Source organism: Microcaecilia unicolor, chromosome 5, assembly GCF_901765095.1.
Source record: "Microcaecilia unicolor chromosome 5, aMicUni1.1, whole genome shotgun sequence".
NCBI lineage: Eukaryota > Metazoa > Chordata > Amphibia > Gymnophiona > Siphonopidae > Microcaecilia > Microcaecilia unicolor.
The window spans coordinates 36201725-36220554 of record NC_044035.1 but is presented as its reverse complement, the minus strand read 5'-3'; the positions used below and the strand labels follow the sequence as shown (position 1 = coordinate 36220554).

At 41.1% G+C, this 18830-nt stretch overlaps 1 protein-coding gene across 1 annotated transcript in view; it reads left to right on the top strand.

Moving 5' to 3' along the window:
- Window positions 1–18252, top strand: part of CFAP58 (cilia and flagella associated protein 58) — a 462734-nt gene extending 444482 nt beyond the window's left edge. Inside the window, exon 18 of the mRNA XM_030202779.1 lies at window positions 17404–18252. Coding sequence (XP_030058639.1) covers window positions 17404–17524 — 121 coding nt within the window. The 3' untranslated portion in view covers window positions 17525–18252. The remainder of the gene's footprint in view (window positions 1–17403) is intronic.
- Window positions 18253–18830: the final 578 nt, after the last annotated feature.

Here is an 18830-nt window from a genome sequence, read left to right as displayed (position 1 = left end):
AGGGAATCAACATAGATGCCTCATAGCTTTTGCTCTATTAGGCTTGAGGATGTTATAATGCCGTTGTATCGCTCCATGGTGCGACCGCACCTTGAGTATTGTGTACAATTCTGGTCACCGCATCTCAAGAAAGATATAGTAGAATTGGAAAAGGTGCAGCGAAGGGCGACTAAAATGATAGCGGGGATGGGACGACTTCTCTATGAAGAAAGACTAAGGAGGCTAGGGCTTTTCAGCTCGGAGAGGAGACGGCTGAGGGGAGACATGATAGAGGTATATAAAATAATGAGGAGTGGGACAGGTGGATGTGAAGTGTCTGTTCACGCTTTCCAAAAATACTAGGACTAGGGGGCATGCGATGAAACTACAGTTTAGTAAATTTAAAACAAATCGGAGAAAAATTTTCTTCACCCAACGCATAATTAAACTCTGGAATTCGTTGCCGGCGAAGGCGGTTAGCTTAGCAGAGTTTAAAAAGGGGTTAGACGGTTTCCTAAAGAACAAGTCCATAAACTGCTACTAAATGGACTTGGGAAAAATCCACAATTCCAGGAATAACATGTATAGAATGTTTGTACATTTGGGAAGCTTGCCAGGTGCCCTTGGCCTGGATTGGCTGCTGTCGTGGACAGGATGCTGGGCTCGATGGACCCTTGGTCTTTTCCCAGTGTGGCATTACTTATTTTCCATGGACAGCAAGATACACAGTACTTACATTACCCTTCCTTCTCTAGGAGTTGATTACTTATACTTACTAGTTATATACTGAATCTGGAGGGACTCCATGTGCAAGTAACTGTGAAAGCACGTTATTACCCTAATACATCTGAACCACACTGGCCTTGTGGGAAGAAGATTCAAATCTCAGTGTCCATGAGGACAGCCACACGCATTCTCATTGATTAATAAACTCATTTTATAGAATAACTTGACATCTTTCTGAAGGTGAAAATAATCTCTATATTTCACTCTCCACTTTGTAGCTGATGTGACATAATCTTTGCCTGATTCATTTACCCAATAAAATGCTTTTCTTCTTTCTCCTCTTTTGGCACCTTCTCCGTATTCACATAATCCAAAAGTAATCAGTAATCTGCAACTACTTAGTTTTCGGAGATATATTAAGAATTTTAATCATGTTTAGGGAAATGTTGCAAACTATTTCTGCCTTGGGAAAACTACTGGATGCCAAAGATTGCTGGCAATTCATAGAGGACATAACTCTATCTCATAATATATATTGCACTGTGTCCTGGTAATTGCCACGTCGCTATAAAAAATGATTCCTGTCCATGTGCAGATTGCATACAGCAGTTTGTATACCTGAAACTACAATATCAGCAACAACACAGTGAGCTGTGACAGTTTAATGATTTATTTTATTTTTATCTTTGTTACATTTGTACTCCGCGTTTTTTCCCACTCATGGCAGGCTCAATGCGGCTTACATGGGGCAATGGAGGGTTAAGTGACTTGCCCAGAGTCACAAGGAGCTGCCTGTGCCTGAAGTGGGAATCGAACTTAGTTCCTCAGTTCCCCATGACCAAAGTCCACCACCCTAACCACTAGAAGTCAGCCCTTGCAGATCACCAATGTGGCCGCGCAGGCTTCTGCTTCTGTGAGTCTGACGTCCTGCACATACATGCAGGACGTCAGACTCACAGAAACAGAAGCCTGCGCAGCCTTCTACGTGGATGGAATGTTGCTAGTGGAATAGCAACATTCCATGTAGAATCTGCAATAGTAGCAACATTCCAAGTAGAATCTCCAATAGTAGCAACATTCCATGTAGAATCTCCAATAGTAGCAACAGAATCTCATATAGTAGCAACATTCCATGTAGAATCTCCAATAGTAGCAACATTCCATGTAGAATGTCCAATAGTATCTATTTTATTTTTGTTACATTTGTACCCTGCGCTTTCCCACTCACGGCAGGCTCAATGCGGCTTACATGGGGCCATGGAGGGTTAAGTGACTTGCCCAGATTCACAAGGAGCTGCCTGTGCCTGAAGTGGGACTCGAACTCAGTTCCTCAGTTCCCCAGGACCAAAGTCCACCACCCTAACCACTAGGCCACTCCTCCATTTAAAGTCCCCATACTATCTACCACACTATTTCCAGCAGATGCCTCCGGAAAACGGGTTTCATCTTCAAAGTTTGGATCCAACGCGCTTGCACATTTTCTTGTCTATTAACAGGAACGGAAAAAGATCCAGTAATATAGTCTGTGCGTTTACCAGAGTTCAGGTTTACACAAAGGTAGAGGAGTGTGGTAGCCGTGTTAGTCCACTCTTAAGGTTATCAATAGAAATCAAACAAAATAAAACATGGAAAAGAAAATAAGATGATACCTTTTTTATTGGACATAACTTAATACATTTCTTGATTAGCTTTCGAAGGTTGCCCTTCTTCGTCAGATGGGAAATAAGCAAATGTGCTAGCTGACAGTGTATATAAGTGAAAACATTCAAGCATTACTATGACAGTCTGACAGGGTGGGAGGATGGGGGTGGGTAGGAGGTATGCATGGGGACATCAAAGCATCTCATTGATATTCTAACAGGATGGGTGTGGATAGGTGAGGGGTGGGGTGATCAACAGAGAATTACAGCTTTATGGTTTATAATGGGCTAGGAAACCCAGATCCTTGTGAAATATAAGGAATTGTCTTTTGTCTTATCCAGAGCTTTTCTGACCTAATCTTGGTTAACTTGGAAAAAGAAAAAAAATTAAAAACTAAATTTTCTTGCCAGAATAGAGGAGTGTGGTAGCCGTGTTAGTCCACTCTTAAGGTTATCAATAGAAATCAAACAAAATAAAACATGGAAAAGAAAATAAGATGATACCTTTTTTATTGGACATAATACATTTCTTGATTAGCTTTCGAAGGTTGCCCTTCTTCCTCAGATCGGAAATAAGCAAATGTGCTAGCTGACAGTGTATATAAGTGAAAACATTCAAGCATTACTATGACAGTCTGACAGGGTGGGAGGATGGGGGTGGGTCGATGGTATGCATGGGGACATCAAAGCATCTCATTGATATTCTAACAGGATGGGTGTGGATAGGTGAGGGGTGGGGTGATCAACAGAGAATTACAGCTTTATGGTTTATAATGGGCTAGGAAACCCAGATCCTTGTGAAATATAAGGAATTGTCTTTTGTCTTATCCAGAGCTTTTCTGACCTAATCTTGGTTAACTTGGAAAAAGAAAAAAAATTAAAAACTAAATTTTCTTGCCAGAATAGAGGAGTGTGGTAGCCGTGTTAGTCCACTCTTAAGGTTATCAATAGAAATCAAACAAAATAAAACATGGAAAAGAAAATAAGATGATACCTTTTTTATTGGACATAATACATTTCTTGATTAGCTTTCGAAGGTTGCCCTTCTTCCTCAGATCGGAAATAAGCAAATGTGCTAGCTGACAGTGTATATAAGTGAAAACATTCAAGCATTACTATGACAGTCTGACAGGGTGGGAGGATGGGGGTGGGTAGGAGGTATGCATGGGGACATCAAAGCATATCATTGATATTCTAACAGGATGGGTGTGGATAGGTGAGGGGTGGGGTGATCAACAGAGAAATACAGCTTTATGGTTTATAAAGAATTAATTTCCTGTTGTTGCTTCCTTTCAAAGCGTACAGGGCGGCATCAGGCATTATTGCCGGTTTTGACTGAAAACAAAATAACAGAGGCTGCCTTGCTTATCAGCAGTTCTATTTTTCTAAACAGCGTTGCTCTTAAGACGATGCTTAGCAGCCAAAGCGGTGCTCTGGTGTTCTTTATTTGGGGCCATAATGGAAAGTAAAGGGAGGTCTTTGTCTAACCTATCTAGGCATTCGTTTTACCGTAACCAGTTATCCCAGTAGTGCAGGCAGAGCAAAATAGCATTTTTATTGTGATACGGAAAATGCTGCCTTTCTAGTTCTCTTATTTTCTTGGCAGCTCTATACAGCCCCTTGTGCTTCAAAACATAAGAAAACAAAAAAAGGAGAAAGGTCCCCTTTGAAAGGAATGCCAAAGGAGTAGGGCGGATTTGTTTTATGTAGATTTACAGTCTTCTTTTTTCTCAACTTTCTTTTATCAGTTTTTACTCCAAGGTTCTGTGATTCAATTTTTATTGGTTCACTCCTACTTCTTTAAGAACGTAATTGTCATTTTTAAATTTTTTTATTTTTATTACATTTGTACCCTGCACTTTCCCACTGATGGCAGGCTCAATGCGGCTTACATATTGTATACAGGTACTTATTTGTACCTGGGGCAATGGAGGGTTAAGTGACTTGCCCAGAGTCACAAGGAGCTGCCTGTGCCTGAAGTGGGAATTGGACTCAGTTCCCCAGGACCAAAGTCCACCACCCTAACCACTAGGCCACTCCTCCACTGTTGCTACTATTTGAGATTCTACATGAAATGTTGCTATTCCACCAATGTGGCCGCGCAGGCTTCTGCTTCTGTGAGTCTGACGTCCTGCACATATGTGCAGGACGTCAGACTCACAGAAACAGAAGCCTGCGCAGCCTCAGACTCACAGAAACAGAAGCCTGCACAGCCTTCTACATGGAATGTTGCTAGTGGAATAGCAACATTCCATGTAGAATCTCCAATAGTATCTATTTTATTTTTGTTACATTTGTATCCCACTCATGGCAGGCTCAATGCGGCTTACATGGGGCAATGGAGGGTTAAGTGACTTGCCCAGAGTCACAAGGAGCTGCCTGTGCCTGAAGTGGGATTCAAACTCAGTTCCTCATGACCAAAATCCACCACCCTAACCACTAGGCCACATTAGTGATCTGCAAGGGCCGACTTCTACATGGAATGTTGCTATTCCACTAGCAACATTCCATGTAGAAGTCGGCCCTTGCAGATCACCAATGTGGCCGCGCAGGCTTCTGCTTCTCACAGAAACAGAAGCCTGAGTAGCCTTCTACATGGAATGTTGCTAGTGGAATAGCTGCTAGTGGAATAGCAACATTCCATGTAGAACCTCCAATAGTAGCAACATTCCATGTAGAATCTCCAATAGTATCTATTTTATTTTTGTTACATTTGTACCCTGCGCTTTCCCACTCATGGCAGGCTCAATGCAGCTTACATGGGGCAATGGAGGGTTAAGTGACTTGCCCAGAGTCACAAGGAGCTGCCTGTGCCTGAAGTGGGAATCGAACTCAGTTCCTCAGTTCCCCAGGACCAAAGTCCACCACCCTAACCACTAGGCCACTCCTCCACTGGGTTAGGTCCAAAGGTCCAACAAGCCGAATATTTTGTATCCAGCAGTGGCCATTCTAGGTCACAAGTACCTCACAGGTTCGCAAACTAATGGGCACCTGCATTGTTTCCAGTAAGAACGTTCATAACTGTTTGTGCGTTGGTTTCCCATGCTGTTTTTAAACTGATGGTTATATCAAGGAAAGATGCATGTTTTACTTCTATTGGTCCTATTTTCTTTCAGAATGTTCACTTAAAGTGGGTTTAGTGATAAAGCCTTGTTGTACAAAGTCGGGAAAACAGGTTTCGTTAATCAAATGTGTTGTCAAAAAGCATGAACTGTTCAGCATTTCCCAGGGGAAGGAGTTTTTCTCCCTCAGCTGCATGAATGCAGCAGGTAGGAGCCATAAAACAGTGGGCTGCAAGAACAGTTTATATAGCGGATGTCTGGAATGTACTCCCAGAGGAGGTGCTGTAGACAAAAATGTTGATGGAATTCAAAAAGACGTGGAATATTGACAAGGGATCACTAAATGGCAAGAGGATGAAAACCAAGCATTGAGAACTTCAGCTCAAAACAGCCATGAAATTATTTTTTTGCACTTCTGAAAAGTCATGGCAGGAAACCTGCCTGGAGCCACAGACTAAATGGGCCAATGCGTTAACAGCTTAGAATAAAAATAAATGCAGAACAGAAGGGGTTTTCGCCCTCTGATACACTCATCAGAGATTGAAGAACTGAGTATTTCAAGAACCCTGTTTGTAGAAGGGAATGGGTTTTTCTCTCAGCTTCATAAATGTAACGGACCGGAGCCAAATATAAATTACAAACTTTAAACACTGCTCCGATAACCTTATAGGAAGGAGCAGCAGGTGCTTTTAGCTTACTAGAAACAATTTGAGACTTAGGGGCCCTTTTGCTACGCCTCGTAAGCGTCTACGCGCGCCCAACGTGCACCAAAATAATAATATACATAGTAGATGACGGCAGAAAAAGATCTGCACGGTCCATCCAGTCTGCCCAACAAGATAAACTCATATGTGTATACCTTACCTTGATTTGTACCTGTCTTTTTCAGAGCACAGACCGTATAAGTCTGTCCAGCAGTATTTCCCGCCTCCCAACCACCAGTCCTGCCTCCCACCACTGGCTCTGGCACAGACCTTATAAGTCTGCCCACCACTATCCTCGCCTCCCAACCACCAACCCCTCTTCCCCCCACCGGCTCCGCCACCCAATTTCGGCTAAGCTCCTGAGGATCCATTCCTTCTGCACAGGATTCCTTTATGTTTATCCCACGCATGTTTGAATTCTGTTACCGTTTTCATCTCCACCAGCTCCCGTGGGAGGGCATTCCAAGCATCCACCACTCTCTCTGTGAAAAAATACTTCCTGACATCTTTTTTGAGTCTGCCCCCCTTCAATCTCATTTCATGTCCTCTCGTTCTACCTCCTTCCCATCTCCGGAAAAGGTTCATTTGCAGATTAATACCTTTCAAATATTTGAACGTCTGTATCATATCACCCCTGTTCCTCCTTTCCTCCAGGGTATACATGTTCAGGTCAGCAAGTCTCTCCTCATACGTCTTGGAACACAAATCCCATACCAATCTCGTAGCTTTTCTTTACTGCCCGGCTACCACATGGCTCTTGTGCTAATTTCATTTTTGGCGTGCGTCCAATACGCGCGTCTGAAAAATAATTTTTATTTTTGGACGTGCATATCGGACACGCGCCAAGTGGCATTTGACGCACATAGGTCATTACCGCCTGGTTACCACGTGAGACTTTACCGCTAGGTCAATGACTGACGGTAAGGTCTCAGACCCAAAATGAACGTGGGGCAGTTTTCATTTTGCCGCACGTCCATTTTCGGCAAAAATTTTAAAAAGGCATTTTTACAGGTGCGCTGAAAAATGATTCTGTTTGCGCCCAAAACATGCATCTACACTACTGCAGGCCATTTTTCAGCGCACCTTAGTAAAAGGGCCCCTTAGTTTAGCTTCTGAGAGGAGGCTTGGATAATGTCATACTAATGTGCTCAGGTTCAAATCATGCTGTTTTCAGACTGTGTGCAAAGATACATTAACCTTTGCTGGCAAGGATGTTTTTCCAAAATTAAAGGGTCAAAGAGAGAAGAAAATAGAGTTTGGAAACAGGCTTAGACCCTTTGTATGGGAAAACCAGATTGAATGATGTTACTGGAGAGTGAAACACTAGGAGATCTAACTCGTAGGAATGTTTATTGTCTCAACCTCGTTATCCAACTGTTTATTGTGCTTATGATATTCATGGGGATAAGAAACCTAGGGTGGCTGTTTTGTTTCATGCTAATGTGTCAGTACAGCTTCTCCATATGAAGCAGGATCCTGATGGTTGGTTCCTCTTGTTGCATCTGTTATTAGAGCAGGAAGAGGTTACTTTAACTTCTGTATATGCTCCAAATGAGCATCAGGATCAATTTTTTGCTAAACGTTTGTTGGCCCTTCAGCATTTTGCCAGGGGGTTGCTTATTTTGGCTAAGCAAGATGTAAATAGGAACAACAAACATAGTTTGAAATGCCTATATGCGAATTCCAGAAGCCTAAGAAATAAGATGGGAGGGTTAGAATATATTGCACTAAATGAAAAATGAGATATAATAGGCATCTCTGAGACCTGCTGGAAGGAGGATAACCAGTGGGACACTATCATACCGGGGTACAAATTATATTGTAGTGATAGGGTGGATCGAATTGGTGGAGGGGTAGCATTGTATGTTAAGGAGGGCCTTGAATCAAATAGATTGAAATTTCTGTAGGAATCAAAACACAACTTGGAATCCCTATGGATTGAAATTCCATGTGTAAAGGGGAAAAGGATAGTGATAGGAGTGTACTACCATCCACCTGGCCAGGATGAACAGACGGATGTAGAAATGTTATTAGAAATTAGAGAGGCTAACAAAATGGGCAACACAATAATAATGGGTGATTTCAATTACTCCGATATTGACTGGGTAAATATAACATCAGGGCATGCAAGGGAGGTAAAATTCTTTGATGAAATCAAGGACTGCTTTATGGAGCAGCTGATACAGGAGCCTAGTCCTTAGTGGACCAACTCCTTAGCGGAGCTCATGATCTGATGCTGGAGGTATTGGTGCTGGGGCTACTTGATAACAGTGATCATAATAAGATCAGATTTGATATCAGCTTTGGAGTAAATACACACAGGAAATCCAATATGTTAGCATTTAACTGTCAAAAAGGAGACTAATAAAATGAGAAGAACTGTTAAAAAAAAAATTAGAGGAGCAGTTGTGAAGGTCAAAAATTTACATCAGGCATGGATGCTGTTCAAAAATACCATCCTGGAAGCCCAGGCCAATTATATTCCATTATTAAAAAAGGAGAAAGAATGGCCAAACAACAGCCGTCATGGTTAAAATGTGAGGTGAGGGAAGCTATTAGAACTAAAAGAAAATCCTTCGGAAAACGGAAGAAGGATCCAACTGAAAATAGTAAAAAACAGCATAAGGAATGGCAAGTGAAATGCAAAGCACTGATAAGGAAGGCAAAGAGGGACTTTGAAAAAAAGATTGCGTTGGAGGTAAAAACACATAGCAAAAAAACTTTTAAGGTATATTAAAAGCAGGAAGCCAGCAAAAGAATCAGTTGGAATGCTAGATGACCGAGGGGTAAAAGGGGCACTCAGGGAAAACAAAGCAATAGTGGAGAGTTTAAATGAATTCTTTGCTTCAGTCTTCACCGAGGAAGATTTGGGAGAGATACCATTGCCAGAAAAGATATTCAAAGCTGATGAGTCAGAGCAACTGAATGAAATCTCTATAAACCTGGAAGATGTAATGGCGCAATTTGACAAATTGAACAGTAGCAAATCACCTGGACCGGATGGTATTCATCCCAGAGTACTGATAGAATTGAAAAATGAACTTGCAGAACTATTGTTAGAAATATGTAATTTATTTTTTAAATCAAGCATGGTACCGGAAGGTTGGAGAATGGCCAATGTAACGCCGTTTTTAAAAAAAAGGTTCCACAGGTGAACTGGGAAATTATAGACCGGTGAGCCTGATGTCGGTGCTGGGCAAAATGGTAGAGACTATTATAAAGAACAAAATTACAGAGCATATTCAAAAGCATGGATTAATGAGACAAAGCCAACATGGATTTAGTGAAGGGAAATATTCCCTCACCAATCTATTACATTTCTTTGAAGTGGTGAACAAACATGTGAATAAAGGTAAGCCAGTCAATATTGTGTATCTGGATTTTCAGAAGGCGTTTGACAAAGTTCCTCACCAAAGACTCCAGAGGAAATTGGAGAGTCATGGGATAGGAGATAGTGTTTTATTGTGGATTAAAAACTGGTTAAAAGATAGAAAACAGAGAGTAGGGTTAAATGGTCAGTATTCTCAATGTAGAAGGGTAGATAGTGGGGTTCCGTGGGGGTCTGTGCTGGGACCGCTGTATTTTAACATATTTATAAATGATCTACAGATGGGAGTAACTGGTGAAGTAATTAAATTTGCTGATGATACAAAGTTATTCAAAGTTGTTAAATCGCAAGAGGATTTTGAAAAATTACAAGAGGACCTTACGAGACTGGGAAACTGGGCATCCAAATGGCAGGTGATGTTTAACGTGAGCAAGTGCAATGTGATGCATGTGGGAAAGAGGAACCCGAACTATAGCTACGTCATGCAAGGTTCCACATTAGGAGTCAATGACCAGAAAAGGGATCTAAGTGTGTGGCAGCGGCTGAGAGCAATTAGAATGTTAGGTATTATTAGGAAAGAAATGGAAAACAAAAATGAGGATGCTATAATACCTTTGTGTTGCTCCATGGTGCGACCGCACCTCGAATACTGTGTGCAATTCTGGTCACCACAATTCAAAAAAGATATAGTGGAATTAGAAAAGGTACAGAGAAGGGCGACGAAAATGATAAAGGGGATGGGACGATTTCCTATGAGGAAAAGGCTTAATCGGCTAGGGCTCTTCAGCCTGGAGAAGAGATGGTTGAGAGGAGATATGATAGAAGTCTATAAAATTATGAGTGGAGTGGAATGGGTAGACATGAATCGCTTGTTTACTCTTTCCACAAATACTAGGACTAGGGGCAAGCAATGAAGCTACAGAGTAGTAAATTTAAAATGAATCAGAGAAAATATTTCTTCACTCAACGTGTAATTAAACTCTGGAATTCACTGCCAGAGAATGTAGTGAAAGTAGTTAGCTTAGTGGGGTTTTGAAAAGATTTGAACATCTTTCCAAAAGAAAAGTCCATAAGCCATTATTAAAATGATTTGGGGAAAATCCACTGCTTATTTCTAGGATAAGCAGCATAAAATGTATTGTACTTTTTTGGGATCTTGCCAGGTATTTGTGACCTGGATTGGCTATTGTTGGAAACAGGATGCTGGGCTTGATGGACCTTCAGTCTGTCCCAGTATAGCAATACTTATGTACTTATGTAATTTTAATGCAACTATGCAGCCCATTATGGATCATACGGTCCCCCCATTGGCTCTAGATATTCAGTTGTCCAGGGCTTTTGGGCAGATGGTTGATAGTCTCAGATTGTGTAATGTTTGGAGGATGGGTCACCCAACAACTAGAGACCACACTTTTTAATCTCACTCCCATGCCATTTACTCTTGATTAGATTATATTTTTGTAGATAAGACTCTTCCTGATATGGGCTGCACTTCTGCTATCAGCCACATTACTATCTCTGATCATGCTCCCCTATGGGTGATCTTTGTGTGAAGAGATCAGAGATATGCGTTGGACTTTTAACAATGTATTGTTGCAAGATGAAGAACTATGGCCGACTTTAACAAGGTTTTGTGTGAATATTTTGATCTTAATATGGACTTGAGGACTTCCCTGTGCATTCTGTGGGATGCTTCTACAGTTGTCTTTCAGGGATTTTTTTTTCCGAGAGCCAGCAAGTGTGCTAGAGCTCAGCAGGTCCATTTGGGCTGGTGTTTGAAACAGCTTAAGCTCTTGGAGACTCGACACAATGTGTCTGGAGCGATGTCGGACCTTTGGGCTCTGCTATTCATGATGAACAATTGTTAATGCTCAGTTGAAACAAACACATTATGAATATAGTAATAACCTGGTCACCTTTTGGCCACTAAACTACGCAGGGCAAGAGCTGATAGGCATGTTTTGCGAGTGAAGGATGCATTCATGGATCTGCTTGACTAAATCTTCTCAGATTCATAAATGTTTCCAGCAGTTTTATCAAAATTTGTGTACATCAAATGCGGCTATTTGTTTTACATCTATTGATAGTTATCTCGCTGCAAGGCCGCTGCCTTCGTTGCCTTCAGCGCAGTGTGATGCTTTGAAAGCGTGAATTACAGTGAAGGACGTTTTGCAGGTTATTAAACAGTTGCCCACTGGAAAGTCTCATGGGTTGGATGGTTTTACTAATTAATTTTATAAGGCTTTTGCTGTTGGCCTTTATCTATTTATTTATTACAGTATACTTGCTATACCGCCTTCACTAAGTGGTAGACCAAGGCAGTTTACAATATCAAAATTACAACAGAAAAGTGGTAAGAAAAGAACTATAAAATCCTGATAGGATAGGAAAGACTATCATTCATAAAAGAAGACAATATTAATAAAACGATGGAGAAACACTGCGAAAGGATAGGAGAACACATTGAGAAAGGAGGGGAAGACGGGGACCTTAGGGGAGGGAAGGAAGGGATGGGAAACAAGAGCAGCATCCAATGAACTAAGACCACATTCCCCTCCTAACCAGGGTTAAATGCATGTGTGAAGAGCCAGGTCTTCAAGGGGCTCTTAGGGGCCGTTTTACTAAGGCGTGTAGGTGCCTACTCGCATACAGTGTGCATCAAATTAGAATTACCACCCTGTTAGCGTTCCCTGGGCGGTAATTCTAATTTTGACGTGCGTTCAAAATGCACTGCAGAAAATAATTTCTATTTTCTACCACGTGTTGCTAACTGGGCAGTGTCAATGGACCTGTGTGTGTCCAGTACACGCGCCTACACCAGCGCAGGCCATTTTTAGCTGTGCCTTAGTAAAAGGGTCCCTTAAATTGTTTAATAGAAGATTCTGTATGGAGGGATAATGGTAGTGAATTCCAAAGAAATAGAGCAGCAAAGAAAAAAGCCCGATGCCTTGTAGACTCCAAAATTGCCTATTTAGGACAAGGTAAGACCAAATGGTGATCATTTAGGGAACGGAGGGAGTGAGAGGGAGAATAAGGAATTGTAAGGAAGAATAGGTACTCAGACCAGTCTGTAAGGCCTTGAAGGTAAGCAATAATGTCTTGTAAATGATCCACTGCTCAACAGGAAGACAATGATGAGCTTGGAGAAGGGGAGAGACATGATCATAATAGCGAGCATGGCACAACAGACCTTTCCCCCTTGTTGGCACTGATATTGAACTCAGTGTGTGATGGTGAGCCATTGCCCCCTACGATAATGGAGGCCTAGTTGGCTGTCATTCCAAAACCTGATCAGGAAAGAATTGAATGTGCTTCATATCATCCTATCTCTATTTTAAATACAGATGTAAAAATTTTGACTAAGGTCTGGCTGGGGTGCTCCCTACTTTGATTCATCCAGATCAGGTGGGTTTTGTGGCTCAGTAACAAGCAATGGATAATGTGAGAAGGACGGTCGATTTGCTTTATGTTACTAAAAGCACTGGCACACCAATGTGTCTTCTTGTTCTGGATGCCGAGAAGGCATTTGATAGGGTACGTTTGGAATTTCTTGATAAGGTCTTGGCTAAGTTCGGGGGTGGGACATTTTTAGTGTTCATGGATCCAGAGTTTTTATTTCTCAAAAGCGTGTGTCCGAATTAATGGCAGTAATTATGCTTTGTTTACTCTCACGCGGGGCACCCATCATACCCTCTTTTGCTGAGGCTGTATAGGCTAATCCTGACATTAGTGGGGTAGTAAGGGGAGTTCAGGAGTTTAAAATTATCTTATTTGCGGATGACGTTCTTTTGTCCCTTACTCATCCCCTGATTTCTTTTCCTAATTTATTGAACGAGATCAAGGCCTATTCAGCAGTAAGTTAATTCTACAAAATCTATGGGGTTGTAGGTAGGTCTCAGTCCACTTTTGAGGTTTTACAGGACTCTTTTCCTTTTAAATGAGCTCCCAAGGAGCTTCATTACTTGGGAGTACAGTTCACCTGGGATGTCCAGAATCTTTTTCAAGTTAACTATCCTGATCTTCTTTAAGAATCCTTTTTTCTTCACTCGTCCCCTCCTCCCTTTATTGGTTGCCAGCAACTTTGAATGTTAGCGCTCTTGTTACCGACACACTTTAATTGGGTTTTACTCCATTCTCTATACTATCAGAGTCCCTGTAAGTCATATGGTTACTTACAGTGGTGGAAATAAGTATTTGATCCCTTGCTGATTTTGTAAGTTTGCCCACTGACAAAGACATGAGCAGCCCATAATTGAAGGGTAGGTTATTGGTAACAGTGAGAGATAGCACATCACAAATTAAATCCGGAAAATCACATTGTGGAAAGTATATGAATTTATTTGCATTCTGCAGAGGGAAATAAGTATTTGATCCCCCACCAACCAGTAAGAGATCTGGCCCCTACAGACCAGGTAGATGCTCCAAATCAACTCGTTACCTGCATGACAGACAGCTGTCGGCAATGGTCACCTGTATGAAAGACACCTGTCCACAGACTCAGTGAATCAGTCAGACTCTAACCTCTACAAAATGGCCAAGAGCAAGGAGCTGTCTAAGGATGTCAGGGACAAGATCATACACCTGCACAAGGCTGGAATGGGCTACAAAACCATCAGTAAGACGCTGGGCGAGAAGGAGACAACTGTTGGTGCCATAGTAAGAAAATGGAAGAAGTACAAAATGACTGTCAATCGACAAAGATCTGGGGCTCCACGCAAAATCTCATGAGGAAGGTTAGAAATCAGCCTACAACTACAAGGGGGGAACTTGTCAATGATCTCAAGGCAGCTGGGACCACTGTCACCACGAAAACCATTGGTAACACATTACGACATAACGGATTGCAATCCTGCAGTGCCCGCAAGGTCCCCCTGCTCCGGAAGGCACATGTGACGGCCCGTCTGAAGTTTGCCAGTGAACACCTGGATGATGCCGAGAGTGATTGGGAGAAGGTGCTGTGGTCAGATGAGACAAAAATTGAGCTCTTTGGCATGAACTCAACTCGCCGTGTTTGGAGGAAGAGAAATGCTGCCTATGACCCAAAGAACACCGTCCCCACTGTCAAGCATGGAGGTGGAAATGTTATGTTTTGGGGGTGTTTCTCTGCTAAGGGCACAGGACTACTTCACCGCATCAATGGGAGAATGGATGGGGCCATGTACCGTACAATTCTGAGTGACAACCTCCTTCCCTCCGCCAGGGCCTTAAAAATGGGTCGTGGCTGGGTCTTCCAGCACGACAATGACCCAAAACATACAGCCAAGGCAACAAAGGAGTGGCTCAGGAAGAAGCACATTAGGGTCATGGAGTGGCCTAGCCAGTCACCAGACCTTAATCCCATTGAAAACTTATGGAGGGAGCTGAAGCTGCGAGTTGCCAAGCGACAGCCCAGAACTCTTAATGATTTAGAGATGATCTGCAAAGAGGAGTGGACCAAAATTCCTCCTGACATGTGTGCAAACCTCATCATCAACTACAGAAGACGTCTGACCGCTGTGCTTGCCAACAAGGGTTTTGCCACCAAGTATTAGGTCTTGTTTGCCAGAGGGATTAAATACTTATTTCCCTCTGCAGAATGCAAATAAATTCATATACTTTCCACAATGTGATTTTCCGGATTTAATTTGTGATGTGCTATCTCTCACTGTTACCAATAACCTACCCTTCAATTATGGGCTGCTCATGTCTTTGTCAGTGGGCAAACTTACAAAATCAGCAAGGGATCAAATACTTATTTCCACCACTGTATATAACCATGCCTTACAGGGACTCCTGAGGCAGGGCCTCTGTGGCCAAAACACAATTTGTGTCGAGTCGATTACATGTTAATAAAGCTTCTGATGTGAACTCTTTGAGTCCATTGGGCGTTTTGTTTTTGCATCATCGTTCATGTCACTCCTGCTGTGTTTGCTTGGCTTGGATTCTCTACGCGGAGGACTTTCGTTCTTCTGCGTTTGTTGATGCCAGCTGCAATACCACAAGATTTCTAGTATGTTAGCTGCTAGAAAATCAGTATATATTTCACTGGGATATGAATTCTGACTTCATACGTTAGCAGTTGAAAAACAAATATTTGCTTTGTTAGGGTAACTTGTCCAATAGTTATACCTTCAGATTCTCAGATTACATTGTTCCAGTCATTTGTAATGAGATACTTAATACCTTTAGCTGTCATCAGTTATATTTTTTCTTAATTGTTTAAATATAATTATGGGGGTGGAGCAAGATGGCAGCACACTAAGATCTGCTCTCTGGATCTCTCTTTGTTGGGAGAACTTCTCTTTTTTTCTTTATTTAATTATGCCTCGTATGAAAAGGAAGGGGTCGGTAAGGGTTGCTACCTCTACGACCAGGACCTCTTCTCCCTCTCAGCAAACAATGGAGAGATTTACAGAGAAACTCACCGGTTCAGAGGACACCAAGAGGGGCCCTGCTGTTGCTTCGGGTGGAGGAGAAACCGAAGTCTTGGGGCTGGATGTCACCTTATCACCCCCGGCGCTTAATCCACCACCTCTCCCTGCTGGGCTCACACCCCAGGGGAGACTTCCTACCTTAGAAGGTATTCAAGGAAGTACTCCGTTTCGAGGAAGTTCAGCCAACAGGAGGTCAGGAGAATCTACTGGCCCTGACTGAACGTCATACGTTTTTTAGAAAACCAGATGAGGCGGTAACGCTAGACTCTATTTGGGATGTTCTCCAGCATTTGGACAAAATAGTGGTTAAATCTACGAATTAGATATCAGCAGTAAGTACTGTTAATACTTCTTCTATGGCTTTTTCCTCTATGAAAAAGGAAGTTAATAACAAAATTAAAGATATAAAAGGTGAACTAAAATCTGTTCAATACTGCACTGGGACTTTGATTAAAGATAACATGATTTTGAATCGCAAGATTGAACAAATGGAAAACTATAATCGAAGATTAAATTTAAGATTTTTGAACTTTCGTACTGCACCAGGCTATACGCCTATGGGAGTCTTTAAAAGATATTTACTTGAAATACTTAAATTCACCCCTGAAACGATACCTCCAATTAATCGAATATATTATTTGCCAAATAAAACATTAATAGGAAACATGATGGAAGTACCTGTTCATGAGAAGAAAGAACTCCTAGACATTTCCGACATACTGGAAGCGTCATTATCAACAGAATCTGAAAGATCGACTTTATTAGTTTCTTTTGTCTTTGAGCAGGATTTGGAAGCAGTCAGGAGGCTAGCCCTCCGTAATATTCAGACTTTATTTTGGGGGAAAAAAGTTTGGACTTATCCTGATGTAACAAAATCAACGCAGGTTAGGAGGAAAGCCTTCCTGGCTTTAAGACCAGAAATATTAGTGTTAGGAGGTTTTTTCCACTTAAATTATCCCTGCAAATGTAATGTAAAGTATTAGGGTGTGAAATATGTTTTCTTTTTGCCAGACCAGCTATGTGCCTTTATTGATTTGAAAAAGATAATTTAGGAAGAGTGTATAATATGTTTCTAATAGTTTGTTAGAATTAAAACGGTTTTGTATTTGGATTAGGCTTATACAAATATAAATATAGGTGAGTTAAGTGCTAAGCTTTATGACTGGAAACATTTTCTTTTTATACTCTTCCTCTGAGTTTAGATGACTCTACCCCCCTCATATTTGTGGTCTAAGACAAGGAATTTAATTTAATTTTCAGTTCGTTACGATGGGGAAACCCAATTTCTACTATTGTATCTTCGTTCCTGATTTTTATGTTCAAGATTAAAGGCTTGTAAAATTTTTAAATACTAATAAATATAAAATAAATAAATAAACATAATTATATTCTTTCAGAGGAGGTACCTTGTTTGTTTGTTAAACTAAAATAGGGTTTAATCAACGTATTGTTAACAGTTGAGCAGTCATGTCATGGAAATACTAAGAATTGTATTGTTTAGAGTATGGTTGATGATGAAAGTAAAATGAGCCTTTCTTTCTTTTTTTTCAGGGAGAAGGAAAGGACTTTGGCTGACGTGGGGACATCTATAATACAGTCTCATAGAGTAGACGGAACTCATTTTAAAGGCGGGGGCTTTGCCGTTAAGCAGGCTCCAAAGATAATGGCTTAACATCCAGTAGTCCTCTGTGCTGGACAGTTTCTCCCAGTGTTGTGTACCGAACTGACATTTTTACTTTTGAACTTATAAGAAACTACATATTAAATAGCTATTTTCAAATTAGACTTTTGCCTGCCTGAAAGAGACATGTTTGGATCTGATAAGGCTATCATTTATAGTGTTTGCTGAGATACCAGTCTATTTGTACCCCACCTCTTTTTTTAATCATGTATGTTAATGCAGGCTGACTATATAGTGCATACGCTGTGCCAGCTGAAATTATTTTGAAGAAAGTAGAGTAAAATGGTTGTGGTTGTGAAAGGCTGCATATTTTCCAAGTATTTGCCCATGATTGGGAGACTTTTGTCATTTAGTAAACTTGTATTGTGGTCGGCAACAAAGCCGCCCACCCAATAGATAAATATTTGGATTAAAGATGGGGTTTATGATTTCACTGATCTTGCTCATTTTGCCTATCTCTAACCTCGACTAAAAAGAAATCTTCAATCTCCTTGCACTACAGTATTGTAAAAGTAACCACCACAAGCGATAGCTAAGCTTCTACTGCTATTATGCCCTTGCTTCTGAAATGATTTCATTAGCTTCCTGCAATTTACCGAAACAGCTGGATGCAACTGTTTGAAGCAGTGTCACAAATTGCCTTATATGGAAGGGATCCAATAGACTCATGACGTATATTGATATGATTCCATCAGATCTAGCAAACGTGGTGACTTCTAGGGGTGTGCCTGTAACATTTTTCGTTTTGTTTCATTTATATTTCTTTTTTATTCTAAATACCTAAAAAGTTTGAAATATAGGTTTTCCGGGTGTCTCACCTTGTAATTCTCTAACCCTAGAAATTACAAGGTGAGACACCCGGAAAACCTATATTTCAAACTTTTTAGGTATTTAGAATTTAAATTGAGACGGTTTGAAATTCCCAGGTTTAAATTTAGAGTTTTTCTTTTTTATGTCATTTCCATTGTTATCGATTTCATTTTTTTCCTGTTCTTTTTAGTTTGCAGTATTTTTTAAAACACATTTTATGGAGTCGATATTCAAACGGATTTAACCAGCCAGGAGATGTTCCTAGCCAGCTAAGGGGCCTTTTTACTAACACAAGCTAATGCACTAGAGCATTTTGCAGTAACTTGCCTATCGGTGTGCACTAATCACTTGCTATTTATTTTATTTTTTTGTGTGGTTTTTGGGGAGAGGCGTGTCATAGGTAGAAAATGGGCATGGAAGCATTAACCAGCTAGCGCATTCACAGTAGCACGTGCTACCTGGGGGCTCCTTTTACTAAACGAGCGGT